This window comes from Aspergillus uvarum (assembly GCF_003184745.1).
Source record: "Aspergillus uvarum CBS 121591 unplaced genomic scaffold BO82scaffold_2, whole genome shotgun sequence".
Taxonomy (NCBI): domain Eukaryota; kingdom Fungi; phylum Ascomycota; class Eurotiomycetes; order Eurotiales; family Aspergillaceae; genus Aspergillus; species Aspergillus uvarum.
The window spans coordinates 320,612-340,214 of NW_020291299.1; the positions used below are offsets into that span (position 1 = coordinate 320,612).

Here is a 19,603-nt window from a genome sequence, read left to right on the forward strand (position 1 = left end):
CTCGGATGCCCCTGACTGCACGTGATATGCAGGGGAAGGTCAGCTCACGGGCGTGCAATTGAGAGCCTTGCTATACTGTTCAATACGAAGGTTGTCTTACAGCCACATTCCTGTCTTTACCGTACAGGAGGTAATCATCCACCATTCACATTGAGCCAGTTCACTGATCTGGTGCATTTCCATGTCAAGTGACGGTATAATAGTGAATGATATCGATATTAACCGTCCTGTCTCATTGGACTGGAAATCAGCAAAGTGGGGGCGAAGGGGAGACTGGGCAGGAAAAGCTGACAGGAAAAGTTAGATAGAGTGCAAACTCCCCCGCAGTTGCGGGGGACCGGGCCATCTCCACCCGACCCCACCGGAGTACTACCAGAATCAACGTTGCACCCGTAACACGCACACGCTAGGGTACTAGGGGCACCTTCGGTGCAATGAGAGAGCGAAGCGAGGCAAATACCACCCTGCCACGGTCCACGTGCTCGGAAAACAGACCCTCCGGAGTGGAGATGTTGGGTTGCGGAGGTCCAAGTCCGGGGACTCCGCAGTAAGCTTGAGCTCGATTAGGCTAATCTCACCGTTCCCATGTATTACCAGTGATTACCAGTGATTACCACAGATTACCACCGAGTACCAGCACTTACAAGCTCAAGCGGTGTATCACAGCTATAAAGATCTGAGATCCCCCAAGATCCCCCAGATCTCCCTCCCTCCCCCCACTCCTGTCTGTCTCTCTTTCATCCACCCCTTTCCTCTCCGAGATCGGCAACATGACTAGCGACAACCCAGAGAAGGAAACCTCGGCGATGGAGGTCGAGGACCAGCCCACCTCCAAGGACGAACCTGTCTACGATGCCAGCGAGAAGGTCGATTACGACCGAGCCGGTGCCATCGGTGCTGAGGAGGTCGAGCATCGCATGACTGTGCTCGAGGCTGTCAAGGCGTATCCCGCGGCCAGCGCGTGGGCCTTCGTCATGTCATGCACCATTGTGAGCTCTGGCCCCCAATAACTCCAACCACCCCAATAGGCAGATCGTCTCTAACACTGCGATGCGATGCCATAGATCATGGAGTCCTACTGTGTTTTCCTGATGGGACAGTTCATCGCGACCCAGAAATTCGCCGACGATTTTGGTGTCAAGAGCGACGTCACCGGCCTTTATATCATCGAAGCTTCATGGCAGTCAGCCTTCCAGTGTAGCGGACCACTGGGGGCCTTCATCGGTGTCTTTGTGGCAGGTCCCATCACAAGTTGGATTGGTTATCGATGGGCAACCATCGGCGGTCTCATGGCCTTGAACGCCTTCATCTTCATCTTCTATTTCGGCAACAGCCAGGGCATGTTCTTCGCCGCTCAGATCCTGGAAGGCATCCCGTGGGGCATCTTCATCGCCAATGCACCCGCCTACTGCGCCGAGATTGTGCCTATGAGATTGCGAGCGCCCGCAACGCAGATGCTGCAGATGTTCTGGGCCATTGGCTCCATCATCGTCGGCGGTATCACCTACCACTACCAATCCAAGAATGACTCCTCGGCCTACAGGTTCGTCTGCGCCTACCTATAACATCAAGGGATTACTTTACTCATAATCTCTCTCAGAGTTCCCATTGCACTTCAGTGGATGTTCCCCACTCCTCTCGCTATCCTCCTCTACTTTGCCCCGGAATCCCCCTGGTGGCTCGTCCGCCAGGGCCGTCTGGCCGATGCCGAGAAGGCGGTCAAGCGCCTTGGCCGCGCGAGCATAGAGGAAAACCCCGCGGACGCTGTTGCCATGATGCGTCGCACGATCGAGCTGGAGAAGACTGTCAAGAAGCCCACTCTCGTGGAACTGGTCCGGGGAACCGATCTCTATCGCACACTCATCGTCTGTGGTGTGTACGCATCTCAGAATCTAACAGGCAATCTCATTGCGAACCAAGCCGTATACTTCTTCAAACGTGAGTCCCGTCATCCTCCCTGCAACCTCATCGCAGACTAACACCAGTGTACAGAGGCCGGCATGGGCGAAACCACCGCATTTGCCCTGGGACTCATCACCTCGGCCCTCCAGTTGATCATGGTCATGCTCTCATGGATCCTCACTACCTACCTCGGCCGGCGCACCATCTATGTCTACGGCCAATCGATCAACTGTATCTTCCTGATCGCGCTCGGTATTGCAGGCTCATGTGGCGTGAGTACGGCGGCTAGCAATGCGCAAGCATCCCTGGGTTTGATCGTCTCCGTGCTGTTCTGCTTGGGGCCCGCCCCGTCCTCGTGGGTCATCATCGGCGAGACCTCGTCCGTCCGCCTGCGACCCCTGACCACCGGTGTGGGACGGGGCGCCTACTACTTCATCAATATCCCCTGCATCTTCCTGTCCAGCTACATGCTCAACACGGATAAGTGGAACCTGGGCGCCAAGAGTGGCTACGTCTGGGCCGGCACCGCCTTCATCTGTACCGCCATGGCCTGGCAGTGGATTCCCGAGATGAAGGACCGGTCTTTCCGCGAGATCGACATTCTGTTCAAGCGTCGGGTCCCGGCGCGCAAGTGGAAGCGCACAGTCGTGGATATCCGCGACGATGAGTAGACGGAAATCGGGGTTCGGAGGGTGCTGCCTGGGTGGCGCGTATTCAATTTAATTCGATGGAGACGTTATCTAGCTGGAGAGCCAGGCTATTGTATCTAGCCATGTGATACTTCATGATCAAATCAACAGCTTCGAGCACTGCTGCTCCTTAATCAACATTCTCTTCCTGTTTGCCGTACTATATCTTAGTACCTGATTACTGCATCTGCGGTGAAAAGGTCTCCTGGATCTCTGGGTCCACTCAAGGCGGGTCTCACGCTTCTCTCGCTACCCCTTTCTGTGTACGTCCTTCTGTCCCTTTCTTGCGTGGGTCGAGGTGGTCGTGTTGATGACATGGTAGTAAGACCGTTGCGCACGGCAAAGCTATCAGCGATGGTGGTGTACCACACATTGCGGCGGAAAGAGTATGTGCAGGCTATCTCAACACGCAACCGAGACAACGATCATCCTGCCTGGACTCTGGTATCTGTGTCCGGGCATATTCACTGATGTCAGCAACTTAGATGACTCAATTGCGAAGCACCTGAGGAAGTAACGTACGGGTGATGATGGATGAGATACTCAAACCCTAATAAAAGTGATTTCAATGCACAAGACTTACCACAGCCAATAGCCAAGCCAACACTAAGGGCTCAAAGCGTCCGCCTTCCAGGAATCTCTCTTTTTCCGGTAAAAGTCTTTTGCTTCAGTGTTCGGTATTGCGGGATCGACTTCTTAAGCACCAGGGCTGCTAGCTCTCTCGAGCCCTCCATATGCTCGCCAGATTGTGACTGAAAATACGGATCCTGACGCCAACTCTCATCGTGCTCGCCCAAAGAGACCACAATTCCAGCATACCTCAATAAGATGGGGTTTAGGATCAAGCGGTACCTTCTTCCATTGCTATTAGCGAAAGGATGTACCATGACGAAGTCGTTGCAGTATTTCGCGGCCATGTGGTGGCCGCATCGAGCTTGTGGCTTTCGGCGGGTGAACGCAGATCCCCCCCGGTTCCTGCCTTGTCCGCTCGGATGTGGTGTTTATTCCATTTGATAGAGTTTTAGTAGTTGTAGGAAGAACAGATATTCAGGAATAAACAGGTCAATTAAGGACACTGAAGGTTGTTCAAAAGGTCTTTGGTGTAAGCAGTGCTGCTGTAGCCGTCGGAGGTCTGGGTGAGTTGGTGGTGGGAGAGGTATACATTGGTTGTAGAGATGCTATCAGATATTCGACAGATTATGACAGGTGAATTAGACTGAGCCTGAGCAGTGCTGAGTGAATCCTCTCCAAACCACAGTTCCCACCCAGGAGGCAAGCGTCAATGAAACGGATTATATTGTCGTACTACAACCAGCCTTGTACCACAGCAGGCGCCTGATTGAAGGATCTAGTATTAAGTTTCACTCTTACCGCCAACACAGTAAGCGCTACATTCTAGAGCAGTGAATTTATGGAGGACGTGGATGAGTGATGAATGAATCCAGCTATATGTGAATTCTTGGGTGGAACTTTCAATATGGTTGTGACCACCTTCAATGTTGAGGCCTCAGGCTCCAGCGGCACCAAGGGTTCATCGGCACCTAGCCGGCATATGCTGGCACTCAAGTGACAACGGCTGGGTCCAAGAACGTGACTGCAGGGAGACGGGGGCCAAGTGTTGATCGAGTGATCAATAATCCGAGCAGATGAAAAAGAAACTGTCTCATGCCGAACAGCTGAAGTGGCAAGGGAGCCATCCGTCAAGCACTAATATGTCAAGTCAGGGAGATGGCTGGAAATACGAGAACATCTATAATCAGAGCCCACTGTGAAGTTGAGGGGTTGATAGCGAAGCACCGAGACTGGATGTAGCCCTAATTTGGACAGGAGGTATGAACTGATCATGCATACGAGTGGATGTACGGATTTGTGTGGGGCGGAACTAAGTCTCCTACGTCCTCGAGAATGTCAGACAACGGACCAGGTTCTTTGACTGAGCGGTACGCTCATCGCAGCACCACCCCGTGGTACAGTACGTTCCGATGCGATAGGCACTTTGCAAGCATATAGTATAGTGCTCTGTTCAAGAGCCAGAGTGATGTAACCAGGTTATATAAGTATTATCAAATTATGCGGGACGGATGCTTTTGGAATGTACAGTATCTCTGCGGGATCGAGTGGGCTTGTCTCATGCCCTAATCAGTGCCCTTTGCCCGCATGTCGTTTTTTGTTCCCCTTCTCCCCCTCCTCTGGCGGCGCGCTCTTCCTCTCTCCCTTTTTTCTCTACTTCCCCTGTTTCAAAATACTAAGAATGAAATTCGCTCCCGGTATTTGGTTAGCGGGAATAATTGGAAGTACTTTGTGCGCCCCGGAACGGCGCCCTTCGACTGCTGAAGTTCTGGACTCGTGCACCTCTTCCAATAAATGAGACTTCTCCCTGGGCACACAGAGAAGCGATGGCAGCAATCAGAGCCACCTTTATAGCGGAGTTGGATTTCACTCCGAGTCTCCAGGGACTAATCCTCGTCAGATCAGTGGGCAGGTTTATCTCCACGGACCGGTAGGAGTCTCCGACCACGACAGCGATGTCGTGAGTAGTAGCGAACCGACCCTAGAGATTGTTCGACACGGCAGCACGGTCTGGTACTCGGCACTCGGAGTCCATGACACACCTGCGCGCGCGATTGCCATCTCCATTCTCACGCAGTTGCAAGCCACGCTCTCAGTTACCGGCAAGGCGGTCAAATTCGCCATGTTGCCCGTCCTGGTGGCCTGCGTCGAATGATGAACCAGGCGGAAAGAGACATGTGGCTGTCGTAGATTCCAGAATTGGTCTGCTGCTCGAGGGCGTAGGGTAGGCTCATCCAAGGGGCTGTCAGGGCGTTCTGGACGGCCCAGGATGCGGGGGTGGTCTTCCGAGGGTATAATATCGGCTAGTTTATACCGTGCACTGATGACGGGGCGGAGATGCGTCCGACAGGTGGCAAACTTGAATCACTTTGTGTTTCAACCTCTGATCAAACCGCCTATGAGGTTCTCACACTGTTACACCTCTTCTTCAAAATCATTCATAATCTTTGTCCCAATCTCCCGCGACGCCAAACTGCTCAGCGTGCGCTCCCGCAATCGGTCCCCAAAGACCATCAGTCCCACCACGAAGGTGAACGCGAAGATCGAAAAGAAGGCCATCATCCCGTAAACCCATCCAAACCCGACCCGAGCTACCCATTGGTTAATGAAGAAGGGGATCACCAGTCCCAAGGAAAGGCGATTTGCGCCCATGAATGCGGCCACCTCGGTGGGCTGCGCGGCGACGCACTCGATCGCGTACGTCACCGTGGCTGGCACGGAGCTCATTGAGGCGAACGTGATAAGGTAAGCGCCCAGCGCTAGCACCATGTAGTGCAGGTGGTACTGCAGGGCGGCGCCGACGATGCCCAGGCCGATGGGCAGGATGACGAGCGACGGGATCCAGAGCGTGTGGAGCCGGCATTCGGGCTTCCAGACCCCTTTGTTGCGGGTGCGGCAGACCCAGAGCGCGATGTGGTCGTTGCAGAGGTAGCCCCAGAGCTCGGCAGTCAGGAGGCCGGCCCACAGGGAGAAGATGACTAGTTTCGTTTGGTGTTAGGAAAGGGGGAGGTGAGGGTGAAGTCTTGAGAATACATACAGAAGGCATTCCGCTGGGGTGTAAACCCCCATCCGCCGACGGTCACGGGTTTCTCAAGCCAGACGGTGATGAGACTGTGGGTGGCCACGAACCAGCCGAAGGAGGCGAATTGGAACAGGCCGATCATCAGGCCGATGGGGGACAGGCCGATGCGGAAGGGGAGACATGCAATACGTCCCTACGAGGTGTTTTGTTAGCGAATGCAGTCTCAGAGACAACAGGTGAAGAATTATACTAGCTCAGAACGACCAATTCCAGTCTTGTGTGGAAGCAAGGTAGTCATCCGATTAGCCCAGAAGGATGTAGGCTTCCGGGTGGGCACTGTCGTCCCATCGCGTGGATAACTGGTATCCTCGAGGAAGCAAAACGCTGCACAGTCGGAAATCAGTCCTCATTCCCATTCTATACATTAGGAACGTAGAAGGAAATGCAACGCACCCAGCACAAGCACAAGACCCTGTGCGATTACCACCCACCAGAATACCCACGGCCAATCTGTATGCTGTACGATAAAGCCGCCAAAGGTGGGACCAGCCACTGTCCCGAAGAGAAAAGAGACATGGAAGGCCGCGTAGGCCTTGCCGCGCTCATGCAGAAAGAACATCTCGTACACAGACCCGACTCCCAGGATGGACGGGATGGATCCAAAAATCCCATCGAACAGGCGGGACGCCACGAAACGTTCATAGTCGTCTCGACCGGTCATGTTAGCTGACCAGATGGCACATGCCATGGCGAAGAGAAGACACCAGAAGATGATAGCGGTACGGCCGAAGGCATGGGCAAGGGGGTTGATCAGAAGTGGTCCGTAGGCGATACCGGCGATGGAGGCGGACAAGGTGTAGGTGACTTCTATAACTGCCTTGTCCCAATTCTGGGCCTCCTCTTTCTGAGCCAACTGATTCGCCAGGTCCAGTGCTGTGCCCGCAAACCCAGCCATACAGAGGATGACAAGGTTCCTCAGCTTTCGAGCCTTTGTCCAATTCTGTGGTGCGGTCAGCGCATGTGTAAGCAACTATCTACGGAAACCAGGTAACAAAGAGCATACCAGTGGATCTTCAGGGTCTCGAGACGGTTGGGGTATCAGAACTAGCCCATTATGCATTTTCAGATCATGATTTGATTCATTCACAGTCCCTGGCTCTAAGTGAGGCTTGACATCGAGGGAGTACTGGGCCATGATGGGTGGTAACGAAGGGGGTCCCTTCTATGCTAGCTTTTGCAGAGAGGAAAGATGAAGAGAGGGATAGAAAAAAAGAAAAGGAAAGGAATCAGACATTGACTAAGGAGTTGTCTTGCGATTGCGGGACATTGGGACCACTGCCTGCTAATTTAGATTGCATATGATTAGTGCTTACTGTTAGGCATATTGATCCTTGCACTGGGCTGCATTAGTGAATGCTAGCACCGGTCACTATATGCGGGCTGGCTAATACTTGCCTTGCTAATCTCAGTGTATTCTTCCAGAGTCGATGAGTGTATCATTGTAAACGAGACTATGGCATCCCTGCAAGGAGAGTTGGCCCATGGATTTGTTGGAAATGACTTGATTCAAAAAATTTAAAAGAAAAACTTCTTGACGCTGGCCAAGGGTTGCTTCCTCTTAAATATACACCATGAACATACAAGATTCCCTCCGATAATAGTCAATTGCCACGTTCACTTCAATGTTTGTTCACCATGGCACTAACCCTGACCGGAGTCTACAACGCGAGGCAGCTCCGGATAGTGGTGATTAACAGTATTCTTGTGTTTTTGTCAGTTACCGCTGTGTTGTTGCGATTCTGGGCTCGAAACTTGCAAGCACTGGAACCATTCCTGGAAGACTACCTGATAGTCGTTGCTTTGGTATGTGATTCTCTCCTGAAGATCATAGAGTATAGCAGAGATTGATTAACATGGATACAGGTACTATCCTTGGGAGTGAAAACCCTTCTCTTTCAAAGTGAGTCAACACCTCTCATTTCTAGCGGCAAGAGCTTTCTAACAAAAATATCAAGGTCTTCATGCCGGCGTAGGTGAGCACGTTGACTCCTTGACAACTGCGACCGTACAAGAATACGCCTTGGTATGTGGTCTCTTTCCTTCCTTTGTTTTGACTGTTACTGAATGAGCACATAGAACCTGTATTTGATGCAATTACTCTGGAACACTTGCCTACCCATAATCAAGCTTTCCATTGCCCTTTTCTACCAACACATATTCCCAATCCGATCCATGGTCATTGCCTGTCGCTCCATCATCGTCTTTCTCTTCGCTTGGTACCTGGCCTTCCAGACGACGGCCATCTTCCAATGCACACCAATTCACCACGCATGGCAGAAGAGAACTACCAACGGGCGATGCATTAAATTCGTTCCCTTCGTGGTCACATTAGCCGCGACAAATCTATGTACTGATATACTCCTTCTCGCCCTGCCAACCCGCGAGATTTGGAAGCTTCAAATCGCGCAAGGAAAGAAAATCGGATTGTCGGTCATTTTTTACTCTGGGTGTTATGTCTGCTGCCCCTCTCTCAATGAAGTTACCGTTTTTTTGCATTAGTATGAGGTCCTAATGAATCATTTGGTCGTGCAGTGTGTGTATCATCTCGGTTGTACGGCTCGAAAATCTGATCGCCATCAGCAACGCGGACATCACGTGTGAGACAAGCTCCCTCTTTTTCTGATTTTCGGTTGCCTACCTCCCGCATCGATCGCAGAAATTTTGATAACTTATTATCGTAGGGTCCGATACATGTTCCCATCTGTGGACGGCGATCGAAAGCAGCCTAGGAGTGGTGGTGGCGTGTCTCCCGAGTCTGATGCCCATCGTCCGCCTGATTCGCCATGGGAAGGAGTGGAGTGGACAGCACCGCAAATCTCTTCCTGGTGCCGGTCGAGGGTCGTCTTCTTACCTCAATAACCTGCATGGGTCCTACGAGCTGTCGCAACCATCTATCCCCAATCACATTAGCTCGGGGCCGGTTCGGCCTCGACTCCGTGCCGGCAGCAGTAATTCGGCCTTGATTGAGAAATACGTGGGAGAAATTGAGGTCACCACCGAAATCGCGCAGCAGGTGGAGTCTAGTACTGGTCATACTTAGTCTCTACGAGCTAGACTAGGGACGGTCGGAACGGGTGTGTCATGTTGAATGTGGGTTGGGCTCATGCCCCGAATAGTCTTAAATAAGCACGAGCTGAAGTGGGGAACCCCACTCTGGTTGGCGAGGGCACTTACAGGATCTGGATCCCTGCCTTATCTCAGTCCCTGTCTAAGAGCCTGTGACATGTTCATGACGATTTTGCAAGAAAGATTTGATGCGCGAGCTCACTTGCGTGGAAAGGAGGATGGATAAAGATATGGTGCTTTTAGGGCTGGAGCACTTCCATCAGAGCAGCGATGCCTTCTTTCTCTCCTCCAACTGTCCAGAACCTCACATCAAATGGCTTCATGACAAGCTTTGGTTCCGCCAAAAAAGCCGCTAAGGCTCCTTAGCCTCTGTAAGGCTTTTCTTAGCCTGACCGGCTAAAAGCTTAGTGCTGCACCACGGGGCTTGCTGCCCCCCAAAGCCCTGTCACAGCGTCTGATGCCCCTCCCGCCTTGACTCAGGGGTTTTACACCCCTCCAGCTGGTCCCTCAGAATCTTTTGTGACGGAAGAGCTTACCATCACTGATCGCCTTGATTCAGCAGACTCCATCGACAAGATAGCCATGGCAACCTCTCCCTCCACCGACGGCCCCGTGCGCATCGCCATCATCGGCGGCGGCATCGCAGGCCTGACGCTTCTCCTGGCTCTCTTAAAACACACTTCGCGTGACATCCTCCAGCCGCACTTGTACGAGGCCGCGCCCGCATTTTCCGAGATCGGCGCTGGGATCGCCTTCGGGTCCAACTCCCTCCGCGCGATGGCCCTCATCGACCCGGAGATGATGGCCACCTACAACAAGCACGCCACCGTGCAACCGGACGAAGGCGCACGCGAGAGAAGACTCTGGTCCAGCTACCGGATGGGAATGGACGGCCAACGGCGCCCGACCAACACCCTCAAGGCTGGGGACCATATCCACGAGACGCGCGCCTCGGTGGCCCGGAGCAGCGTCCATCGCGCGCGGTTCCTCGAGGGCATGACCGAGCTTCTCCCACAAGAAGCGCAAGAGAGCCATGTCTCCTTCGGGAAGCGACTCGTCTCATTAGACGAGAACCCCGATGCCAGCGTGACGGTACGGTTCGCGGATGGCACTGCCGCGACGGTGGATGCGGTGATCGGATGCGACGGGATCAGGTCCCGCGTCCGCCAGATCTTGCTAGCGGGCGAGGCGGAGGCCGAGCCGGTCTTCACAGGAAAATACGCCTACCGGGGGCTGATCCCCATGGAGGAGGCGGTCACCGCGCTAGGCGAGTACACGGCGCGCAACAACCATTTCCACTGGGGGTATGACGGGCATGTCTTGACCTTTCCCATCGAGAAGGGAGAGACGATGAATGTGGTGGCGTTCCGCACCAAGACGAACGGGGTCTGGGAGCATGGCGCGCAGTGGGTGCTGCCGGGAAATAAGGAGCACATGCTGCAGGACTTTGCGGGCTGGGGCCCAGATGTGCAGGCCATCCTGCCGCTGATGCGCAATTCCGATATCTGGGCCATGTTCGACCATCCCCCGGCGCGGACGTACCACAAAGATGGGCAGATATGCGTTATTGGGGATGCGGCCCATGCCAGCACCCCGCATCAGGGGGCTGGGGCCGGGATGGCGATTGAGGATGTCTTCGTCCTGTCGCGGTTGCTGAAAGAGGTTCGGGGCCGGAGTCAGCTGAGCCGCGCATTTGCGGCGTATGATGCGGTGCGCAGACCGCGGACGCAGAGGCTGGTCCGCACGAGTCGGGACGCGGGTCTGTTGTACCAGTGTCAGAAGCCCGGGGTGGAGGATGATGTGGACAAGATTCGGCAGGATCTGGACGAGCGGATGCATTGGATCTGGAACTTGGATCTAAAGGCTCATCTTGCAGAGGCATTGGATATCTTTCATCAGAAATCGTAGACTTGCATTCGAAGACAAGAGCCAGGGGATTCGGTTCAACAATGACCACTTGTGTCCCCGGATAGGCGTTCATGATTGTCAGCTCGGGAGGTTCAATATGTGCCTTTTTCCAGACCAAGCCTGATGATTTGTCTAGCGGAAGCTTTAAATGCATGTACGTCCAAGACCTGGAGCACCAGAGTTCGAGTTACAGTAATCATGTAACGTCACAGGCAATAAAACCTTTCCTGTACTCCTTCCCGGGCAAGGTGGAAGGAGAAGACTTGATTTATTCCATAAGATGATGTGCAGAAACAGGTCATCTGGCGGTCGTGTTCGAACAGTCTGCATCACACGGTATCGTACCAGGTATTGGCCGTGGTTGGTAGCACAAGAGCATCACTCCGCTTTATAAGGATTACATATGCTTCCATCCCCACTACCACGAACACCTCCTTCCCAGTTGTGTAAGAAGAACATTAGTGCCTTACTTGCACGAAAAGATGTGGGCCTCGCAGTTTTCTTGGTCACTTGTTTTCTTATCAGCCTCGTTGTGGCTGCAGACCATTAATGCTCTTCCCAGTGCATGGACAGGATCCAATTTCTCCTGGCCCAAATCGCAACAGAGCATCACCCGCGATATCGCCATCATCGGCGGTGGCTCTGCAGGAACGTATGCCGCAATTCGCCTGCGTCAGATGAATTATAGTGTCGTCGTCATCGAGAAGGAAGATCATTTAGGGGGACACGTCAACACCTACACCGAGCCGACGACAGGAATTGCCGCCGACTACGGAGTGCTATATTTCGAGGATGAGCCCTGGGTTCGCGACTACTTTGCCTATCTCCGCGTCCCGGTGGTCAAGGTCTCCGCCCTGGGGCAGGGTGTGATGCGCCGTGTTGATCTCCGAACCGGGGCCTCTGTGCCCCTCTCGGATGGAACCACGCTCCCCGCGTTGGGGGCATACGCGGCGCAGTTGCTGAAATATCCCTATCTCAACACGGGGTTCAACCTTCCTCACCCCGTCCCAGAAGACCTCCTTCTCCCCTTTGGCGAGTTTATCAGGAAATACAACCTGGACGGGGCGGTGGACATCATTGCGCTGTTCAATCAAGGTGTCGGAGATCTGCTGCAGCAACTGACCCTCTACATGATGAAATACTTCAGCCTGGGTGTAATTCGGGATGCGGTTGGAGGTTTCCTCCAACCCGCCAGCCACAATAACAGTGAGCTCTATGGTGCAGCACAGCGAGAGCTGGGGAATGATGTACTACTCAGTAGCACCGTCACAGCCACGCACCGTGAAGACGAGGATGGGGACGGGGACGAGAACTGGGTCTACCTGCAGACACACACGCCCGCCGGGGAGCAGATAATCCAGGTCAAGAAGCTGATCGTTGCCATACAGCCCAAGCTGGAGAATCTGGACGCCATAGACCTCGATCCGACCGAGAGGAACCTCTTCGGCCAGTTCAATAACACCTGCTACTACACTTCCGTTGCTCATGTGCCTGGACTTCCCGTCGGTATGCTGGTTCTGAATCGTGCCACGGATACCCCATACCATATCCCGCCGCAGCCCGCAGTCTATGCAATGAGACCCACCCACTCCCCTAACTTGACCTCCATTCTCTACGGCAGCGTGGATCATATGAGCGAGGCAGATGTCAAAGAGCACATGACGCAGAGCGTGCTGCAACTGAGACATGCGGGTATCCCGGTCCAGGCACCGGAGTTTGTCGGTTACTCCGACCACACCCCATTCTTGTTGACCGTCTCGGCGGACGCGATTCGCGGGGGCTTCTACCGGGATCTGAATGCTCTGCAGGGCCATCGCAATACGTACTATATGTCTTCATCGCTCAACACGCATGATTCGGCGCAGGTCTGGCGTTTCATTGACGAGACGTTGAGGATGCATTTCTCACAGTCGGAAGAATGAACAAGATCTTGAGATACCTTCAGGCACCAGATATAGGTTTTCCTCGAGAAGTTGAAGCCTTGGACGGGTAGTCGTTGCGGAGCTAGAGCTCGCTCCGACACTCTGGCATTCCGAAGACTTCATTCTCATACCCCGACTTATGCGTACCGCCTGGAGTCCTTCACCAAGAATTGGGACAAAAAGGTATTGCTTTAGATTAGAGTGGTCGATTTTGATAGTCTTTCTCTTTTACGATGTCCTTCTGTGTCGTTCTGATGCATCTCTTGGTGTCGAGCAGTAATCTGAACACCTAGCAAATAACTCACTATACGACGCCCATGGCTACGATGCATGTTCTATATACCGCGAGTGGTTCACTGCCAATGTAAGCCGTATTCTAACCGTGTTCTGCTTTATGCTTCACCAAGTTCTGCTCAACCTGATGTAGTCGTCGATGCGTCCAGGCCCTAGAAAGCAGCTTCATCAGCAGGACACTGCTACCGTGACACCGCACCATGTCACATCGATGTTGTGGTTGTCTGTCACACATCGAGCATCGGTAAAGTCGCACAGCCAACCTGAATGTCAGGTCTAAAGCATGCATCACCAGATCTCTTGCAGCACGTTACAATGGTGCGGGGGTAAATTGGCCTACAACTTATGACCTAGTCTAGCCCGCTGTTTATTATGTTGTGTCTAAATCTTCAATATGGCTGTTTCCTTCCTTCAAACCGACCCTTGTCGCATCAACCCGGATGAGCTTCCTTCCACCCCACACATGTTCTAGTCGGTTGAGTACAAGCGACTCGGTTCCCCATTTCCCTCGAGAATAAAATACCCAAGGATTCAATAGAGTAAAACGAAGAAGCTCACTTCATCACGATGCATCCGACCTTATCGCGATTGGGATCCCGATGGTTGCCCGTGCTCCAATGCATCTGATTCGACCCTGCGGATAAGGCGTTCTAGTCACGGCTACGGGAGCGTGCTTGACTTAAAGTATCTCATCTATAGACAGAGGCAAACACATGCACAGTTATATGTTGATCTTATACAGATTGATTCAATAAAGGATCACTTCAACTCGTGAAACAGAGGTATTGCATACAAAACAATGACTAAGTATAAAAACGCGCACTTCAGTTAAGCACACCTTCTCTGAAGCATTTGCACCACAGAGGAGCAGTTCAGGGGCCAGGAATCGCGGACTGGACTCATGAAACAGCGTTCTGGGTGGTTTATGTGTCAATTGGGTGCTGTGAATCTCCAAAGGGTAGCCAAACAACAAATTAGCTAAATAGACGCCTTCAAGCCATTGGAAAGCCAACACAACGCAGGATATACAACAGCAGATGTCGTTGAGTTTGAAATACCAGACTTGTTAGTCAACAGACGGTAAGAGGGAGTATCATGCTGCCGGGGCCAGTGCAGCGAATTCTTGTAACATTAGATCCACGACTCTTCCATTGCGTGCCAGCGCGGAACATGACCTAAATTGAGCCTTCTATTGAGTAATACTGAAGACACATGATATATACACAGCACGCTGTATCCACAAGCCGGGTAGAGCGTAAAATCCAGCCACGAAATGATCTTTAAGACCAAGCTCTGAATCCCTCACTGCGTCGGTCTGCCCGTGCGCATAAACACATTCGAAGGCCGCTGGCGATCCCGAAACTCCTCATCCACCTCGTACACAAACTCGCCGCCGTCCTGCTCGAACCCCAGCTTCCGGTAAACATGCCGCCCCATGCTCGACGCCTCCAGCACAGCCTCCAGCCCCCCGCGCTCCCGCGCCTCGTGGAGCCCCCACTCCACCAATTTTGTTGCGACCCCCCGCCGCTGGAACGCAGGGTCCACCGCACAGAGATCCAACACCAGCACCGCCGGCGAGTCCGTGCCCGCAATCTCGCGGACGTACTCGATCCGACGGCGCTGCAGCATGAACACCACCTGGCGCAGATACCGTTGCTCGGCCGGGTTCCCCGGAATCAAGGCCTCTAGGTCCATCGTCTCGCCGATATCCACGACAGGGGCATCCCCGTATCCGGCCAGCTGGGACGCTTGAACCCAGATAGCCACACCAGCAATCTCCTCGTCGCCTGCTGCGCTGCCTTCTGAGCGTGGGACCACGGCCTTGAGGAAAATGGTGTTGGGACGGCCTTGTTGGTCGGTGGTGGTGGAGGACCAGCGGGCCGCGAAGCGGGCGCTGCCGCTCTTTTGCCCCTCCGGCGTGTCCCAGCCGGGGTTCATGGCACACCACACGCCGTCCTGGACCTGGTGGCCGAAGGCGAGGGCGGTGATCTGGAAGAAGCGGTCGAAGTCGGCCGGGTCGGTGATGGGTTCCACTCGGAGCATCTCCCTGGTTGACTCCGCGTTTGAGCTCATGGTAATAGCCGTTGATCCGATTGAGCGGGGGACTTGGGGACTGATAAGGTTCGTAGATGAGGAAAGTTGGGTTTCTGGGGACACTATGTGAATTGTATCAATTTGATTACAAGGTCGGACATCCAGAAAGGTATTTTTGACTGTAGATATACGCGGAACATAGAGCCACGTCACTAGGTTAGCTGGTTCACTTCGGTATGAGCTTACAAATCACATGCCTAACAAAGTTAGTCTCACATGCCTAACAAAGTTAGTCAAGCTGGAATCTACTCCTTGGTGTTCTGGGCCTGTTTCTCTTCAACGGTGGCAGTGACTTGGAACGGCCGTTCATATAGCATCGGAAACTAGTCGAACAAACCCCTGCCTTCGCGCGTTGTGATTGCCAAGCAACAACCTGAATCAACATGCCAACATCCAGTGCACTCAGAACGACACACGCTATCATGAAATCCTTCACTCTTTTCCAAGAAATACATACAACATTCCCATTCAATTCAGACCAGTACACATCCACACCATCAATCAGAGTTCTAGCTCAAAGGGCAGAGCAGTTGACAGAACCATCCTCATAGTGGCGAATCACGCCACAGAAACCGCTCTTGCAGTCTTGCCTGTTCCAGTATACTCGAAGATGAGCCGATCCGGTAGGTTCTTGACATCACCGCCGCTGTAGACCCGCGCGAGATTCTCGCGGTCCAGAGCAAACTCCTGCTTGCTGGCGCCGCACTCGAGAGGTAGCTTGTCATGATTAACGAAATTATGGGGGTACTTGTCTGTATAACGCCATTAGCTCGAGCGTTCAAAGCCTTTCCATGAGAATCTTCGGATGAGGATGGATAATGGTAGTAGCTCCGTACTCTTTCCAAGCTGTTTACCCTCGTTGGCATACTTGGCAGCGTCGATGTATGCCTCATCAGCTGTCCGGAGGTGTAGGTGGCCTCCGTGTACGCGTCGCTCTTGGGGCAGGTGTAGCTCTTGCTGGGGAAGTCCGCAGTTGCCAGTTTTGGGGCTACCCTGCCGCGCTTGTCAAAATCATTGGTGATGTAGTCCGGCTGTTTAGTACGGGCCTCGACAGGCAAGACATCACTGGAATGGAAGTGGGTGAAGGGGCTGGCGAGAACAGCTTAGCCCATGAATGCGCCGGCCAGCAGTATGTGTAGAACAAAGGCTTTAACCATGTAGGGCATTATCGCTGATACATTGTGAGATATCAAGCAAAAGATGATATTGAAGGAATGCGCTGGACAATCTATGAGTGAATGTAGATGCTTTAAACACGCCATGACATTGGTTTCACTTTATACATTTCAGTTCTTCAGTATAATCTATATCCTGTTGGCATTCCGATTCATGTCTGCTGTGAAGCTGTTTCACGTTAAGACAAAATGCAATGAGGATGGGGCCTAAAGCTGGTATTCAGGCGTGTGTATACCAGGATGCTGGGGTTGATTTTTGCTCTGTCGATCGAAATTGCTGAGGTCATAATAGCGGGAGCGGTCTGATCTTGTCTATGGGGTCAAGTGGTGAAATAGTGAGGTTGGGGTTGACAAGCACTTGCTAGTTGGTAAAAGAGGTCTATATTGGATCGCTGCCAAGGACTCTGCTTTTTCCTTTTTTACGTTCGCCATCATTCACTTTTGTCTCTGTATGTTCCCGAAGCTGGACCCCGAATTCTGTGAGAGTATAGTCAGAGGGCAATGAAGGAACAATTGGCATCATTGATAAACCAATCCAGAGCGTTGTCATGTTAGCTCTGTGCATACGCTGCTGTAGTGCTTACTGGCACAATTAGGGCAGCGGGGCGCAAATGGGGGCTGTGTTATAACAAGCCCCCAACAAGCAAGCAAACAAAGAACTGACAAGGTCCCGGGTACTAGCCAGGGTTTGATAGATGAGTCATAAATTTACCAGCTTCTTTCATTATACACATCAAACCAGCGTCCCTTGTTAAAAATTCGATATCTAATCTCCCACCTCTCCTTCCTTCCTTACTCTTTACTTAAACAGATCTCATCAAGTCATCCATCCTTCGCCCATAAGCTCCCCGACTACGATGGAGAGTTCAAATGGCTGGAGGGGTTCTCCATGTACCTTTGCGAGTTCACTTACGACTGTAGGTTCTCACTTATACCCCTTAGCGACTTGCTGTCAATCGATCCTTTACCCTTTGGCAGGAACTGAGACGATCACAGACGTGGTTCACTGCTTCAACGCGACCACCTGCGCGACCGAGCGACAACGCTTCCTGAACGCGAATGTCTTCACCATCAAGTTCTACCAGCGTCTGCCCCGCCCCAACCACTTTGGATTTCTGATCAATCACAGCGCGTGGGTACCACGCCGAACCTTGAAGCATGCCCCCTACGAGAAGTTCCACCATCCGCTCATCGAGAACGCCATCCAGGATTGCGACGATAACGAGGAGGACTTCTACAACATGAAGCGCGATGAGGTGCTCGAGATTGTCGACGTCGGGGCGCTTCATGGGTTCGTGCCGGCGGCTGCCGTGTGACTGGAGTATTGTGGCAAGGAGATCTATGAGAAGCAGGGGTCTCTGGGACGGGGAGATCCGGGCGTATGATAAGTGGAAGGGGTCGGAGGGCTGGCCGAAGGAGCGCTGGGCATTCTGGAAGGAGGGGTTCACCTGGATTTCTGCTGTTACGGTACTGGATCGGAAGAGGAGACGGATTGCGAAGAATGTGGTGGAATTGATGGGGCAGGATTGAACAGGGAGATGATGGGGTTCTGTGAATTATGGGATCTGCAGATTGCGGTGCGGGCTTCTCCATATTTCACAGATGTAGTTCAGAATAGATGTTTTTGCTGTACTAAAGCATCACTCAATCCTTAGCACTCTCAGATTGGGATTTCATCTCGATTCGAACTTCCAGAGACCACCGACAATCATCGACGTATCCGAAGCAGTCTAGCTCAAATCCTCGCGAGTTATCAGCAGCTGAAACCAGTTCTAATGCAACTGGCTGGACTCGGGTATGTAGATGATGGATTATTATGGACTTTGTGTGACCGACCACGTGTGGTGAGATAGTAAGGTTGCTCTGACAAAGATGTTGGTGAGATTTCAAGTGGGTATGATCACTTGCTGTGCACTTCGCTGTGCCAACAAACCTCATGTGCTATGGACCTCCAGCGCTAGACTTCACACGCTGGATGGGCATGACGGACTTATTAGAGTAGGTCTTGGGCGCGTAGGAACTGTGCAAGCATTAAATTAATTTGAATGTGTACATTGCCAGATTCGCGCCTTGCACGTCAAAGAAACGCCCTCATTTCTTGTAAGACATCTGGCCTCTGTCGGCAGGTCTGTCGTAAATATACAGCGATGATGGTGCCATTAAGCCTGACTGTGCAGCCAATCAGTGCCAGTTTCAGATACCTAACATGGTTGAGATAGGACAAAATGACTAGCACTCAAGGTTAAGAACCCGGTTGTAAGGGCGGTTTGCAAGAGAAGATACATGAACCGCTCGCATGGCTTAGATGGTAAAGCGCAGCACTAGTAATGCTGAGATCCTCGGTTCGAGTCCGAGTGTGAGCAATTATTCTTTTTTGGCCTCGTGTTGTCTTTTTGGGTCGTAGTTCTTTACCCTACTATCAACTAGGCACCGCACATTGTTTTGCGTGATAGCAGGAAGTTGGCAGACCATATGATAAGGGCTGTATGTAGATGTAGATTGGACAGGGCTTCATTCGTTGTGACTCAAAGACTGCATCGTCCGCGTTACTTTGAGTACAGAGTACTGTAAGGAGCTCCGCACCGGGTGTCTCAGCTATTTTTCTGCATTCCAGGTCTAATTGATCTGTGCCTCGATTCCGGATCCCTGACCAATGAGCAGGGATAGCAGAGCAGGTCTTACCCACAGATCCACCTTGTTCCACAGCCACCGACCAGGGACCAGCAGCAAAAATCAAAAAGATGGAGCTGCGGGGAATCGAACCCCGGACCTCTCCCATGCTAAGGGAATATTATACCACTAAACCACAGCCCCATTTGATGAAACGTGGCTCAAAACTGTGCCAGATGGTAGAGATACAAGCATACCACCCAGCATCATACCCTGCCGTGCTCTCTCGAC

General features: G+C 52.5%; 9 protein-coding genes and 2 non-coding genes across 11 annotated transcripts; 7 read left to right on the top strand and 4 right to left on the bottom strand.

Annotated features, from left to right (window-relative positions):
* Positions 1-714: 714 nt before the first annotated feature.
* Positions 715-2,632, top strand: BO82DRAFT_349898 (putative MFS maltose transporter). Its single transcript, XM_025634003.1, has 4 exons — positions 715-989; positions 1,065-1,543; positions 1,601-1,938; positions 1,993-2,632. Exons 1-4 carry the CDS (start codon positions 771-773, stop codon positions 2,571-2,573), a joined length of 1,617 nt encoding a protein of 538 aa, XP_025496970.1. The 5' UTR covers positions 715-770; the 3' UTR covers positions 2,574-2,632.
* A 1,436-nt stretch (positions 2,633-4,068) lies between these two features.
* Positions 4,069-5,316, top strand: BO82DRAFT_397344 (uncharacterized protein; the record flags this gene model as incomplete). The annotated part of the gene is made up of 2 exons (XM_025638923.1): positions 4,069-4,157; positions 5,067-5,316. 2 exons carry the CDS (start codon positions 4,069-4,071, stop codon positions 5,314-5,316), a joined length of 339 nt encoding a protein of 112 aa, XP_025496971.1.
* A 260-nt stretch (positions 5,317-5,576) lies between these two features.
* On the bottom strand, positions 5,577-7,138 carry BO82DRAFT_272258 (polyamine transporter; the record flags this gene model as incomplete). The annotated part of the gene is made up of 4 exons (XM_025631017.1): positions 5,577-6,139; positions 6,199-6,376; positions 6,434-6,567; positions 6,637-7,138. The coding sequence occupies 4 exons, from the start codon at positions 7,136-7,138 to the stop codon at positions 5,577-5,579; spliced, it is 1,377 nt and encodes a 458-aa protein (XP_025496972.1).
* A 740-nt stretch (positions 7,139-7,878) lies between these two features.
* Positions 7,879-9,283, top strand: BO82DRAFT_360506 (uncharacterized protein; the record flags this gene model as incomplete). The annotated part of the gene is made up of 6 exons (XM_025636769.1): positions 7,879-8,046; positions 8,107-8,143; positions 8,199-8,266; positions 8,320-8,741; positions 8,776-8,840; positions 8,925-9,283. 6 exons carry the CDS (start codon positions 7,879-7,881, stop codon positions 9,281-9,283), a joined length of 1,119 nt encoding a protein of 372 aa, XP_025496973.1.
* Positions 9,284-9,815: 532 nt separating this feature from the next.
* Positions 9,816-11,217, top strand: BO82DRAFT_325012 (FAD/NAD(P)-binding domain-containing protein; the record flags this gene model as incomplete). The annotated part of the gene is made up of 1 exon (XM_025632855.1): positions 9,816-11,217. The coding sequence occupies exon 1, from the start codon at positions 9,892-9,894 to the stop codon at positions 11,215-11,217; it is 1,326 nt and encodes a 441-aa protein (XP_025496974.1). The 5' UTR covers positions 9,816-9,891.
* A 482-nt stretch (positions 11,218-11,699) lies between these two features.
* On the top strand, positions 11,700-13,204 carry BO82DRAFT_412589 (amine oxidase, flavin-containing superfamily; the record flags this gene model as incomplete). Its single annotated transcript, XM_025639849.1, has 1 exon — positions 11,700-13,204. One exon carries the CDS (start codon positions 11,700-11,702, stop codon positions 13,137-13,139), a length of 1,440 nt encoding a protein of 479 aa, XP_025496975.1. The 3' UTR covers positions 13,140-13,204.
* Positions 13,205-14,607: 1,403 nt separating this feature from the next.
* Positions 14,608-15,639, bottom strand: BO82DRAFT_349899 (GNAT family N-acetyltransferase). The gene has a single exon (XM_025634004.1). It carries the CDS (start codon positions 15,504-15,506, stop codon positions 14,736-14,738), a length of 771 nt encoding a protein of 256 aa, XP_025496976.1. The 5' UTR covers positions 15,507-15,639; the 3' UTR covers positions 14,608-14,735.
* A 446-nt stretch (positions 15,640-16,085) lies between these two features.
* On the bottom strand, positions 16,086-16,693 carry BO82DRAFT_397350 (uncharacterized protein; the record flags this gene model as incomplete). Its single annotated transcript, XM_025638924.1, has 3 exons — positions 16,086-16,279; positions 16,396-16,558; positions 16,670-16,693. The coding sequence occupies 3 exons, from the start codon at positions 16,691-16,693 to the stop codon at positions 16,086-16,088; spliced, it is 381 nt and encodes a 126-aa protein (XP_025496977.1).
* Positions 16,694-17,499: 806 nt separating this feature from the next.
* On the top strand, positions 17,500-18,232 carry BO82DRAFT_388384 (uncharacterized protein; the record flags this gene model as incomplete). Its single annotated transcript, XM_025638380.1, has 3 exons — positions 17,500-17,619; positions 17,699-17,993; positions 18,055-18,232. Exons 1-3 carry the CDS (start codon positions 17,592-17,594, stop codon positions 18,230-18,232), a joined length of 501 nt encoding a protein of 166 aa, XP_025496978.1. The 5' UTR covers positions 17,500-17,591.
* A 760-nt stretch (positions 18,233-18,992) lies between these two features.
* Positions 18,993-19,065, top strand: BO82DRAFT_t14. The gene has a single exon. It is a non-coding gene; the product is annotated as a tRNA-Thr (tRNA).
* Positions 19,066-19,444: 379 nt separating this feature from the next.
* On the bottom strand, positions 19,445-19,516 carry BO82DRAFT_t18. Its single transcript has one exon. It is a non-coding gene; the product is annotated as a tRNA-Ala (tRNA).
* Between the last annotated feature and the right edge of the window lie 87 nt (positions 19,517-19,603).

Bases quoted from the DNA above. Each gene is read 5' to 3' on its own strand.
- BO82DRAFT_349899 (XM_025634004.1), bottom strand. From the start codon at position 15,506: ATGAGCTCAAACGCGGAGTCAACCAGGGAGATGCTCCGAGTGGAACCC.
- BO82DRAFT_349898 (XM_025634003.1), top strand. From the start codon at position 771: ATGACTAGCGACAACCCAGAGAAGGAAACCTCGGCGATGGAGGTCGAG. The intron at 990-1,064 runs GTGAGCTCTGGC...GCGATGCCATAG, and splicing joins TCGTCATGTCATGCACCATT to ATCATGGAGTCCTACTGTGT. The intron at 1,544-1,600 runs GTTCGTCTGCGC...AATCTCTCTCAG, and splicing joins AATGACTCCTCGGCCTACAG to AGTTCCCATTGCACTTCAGT.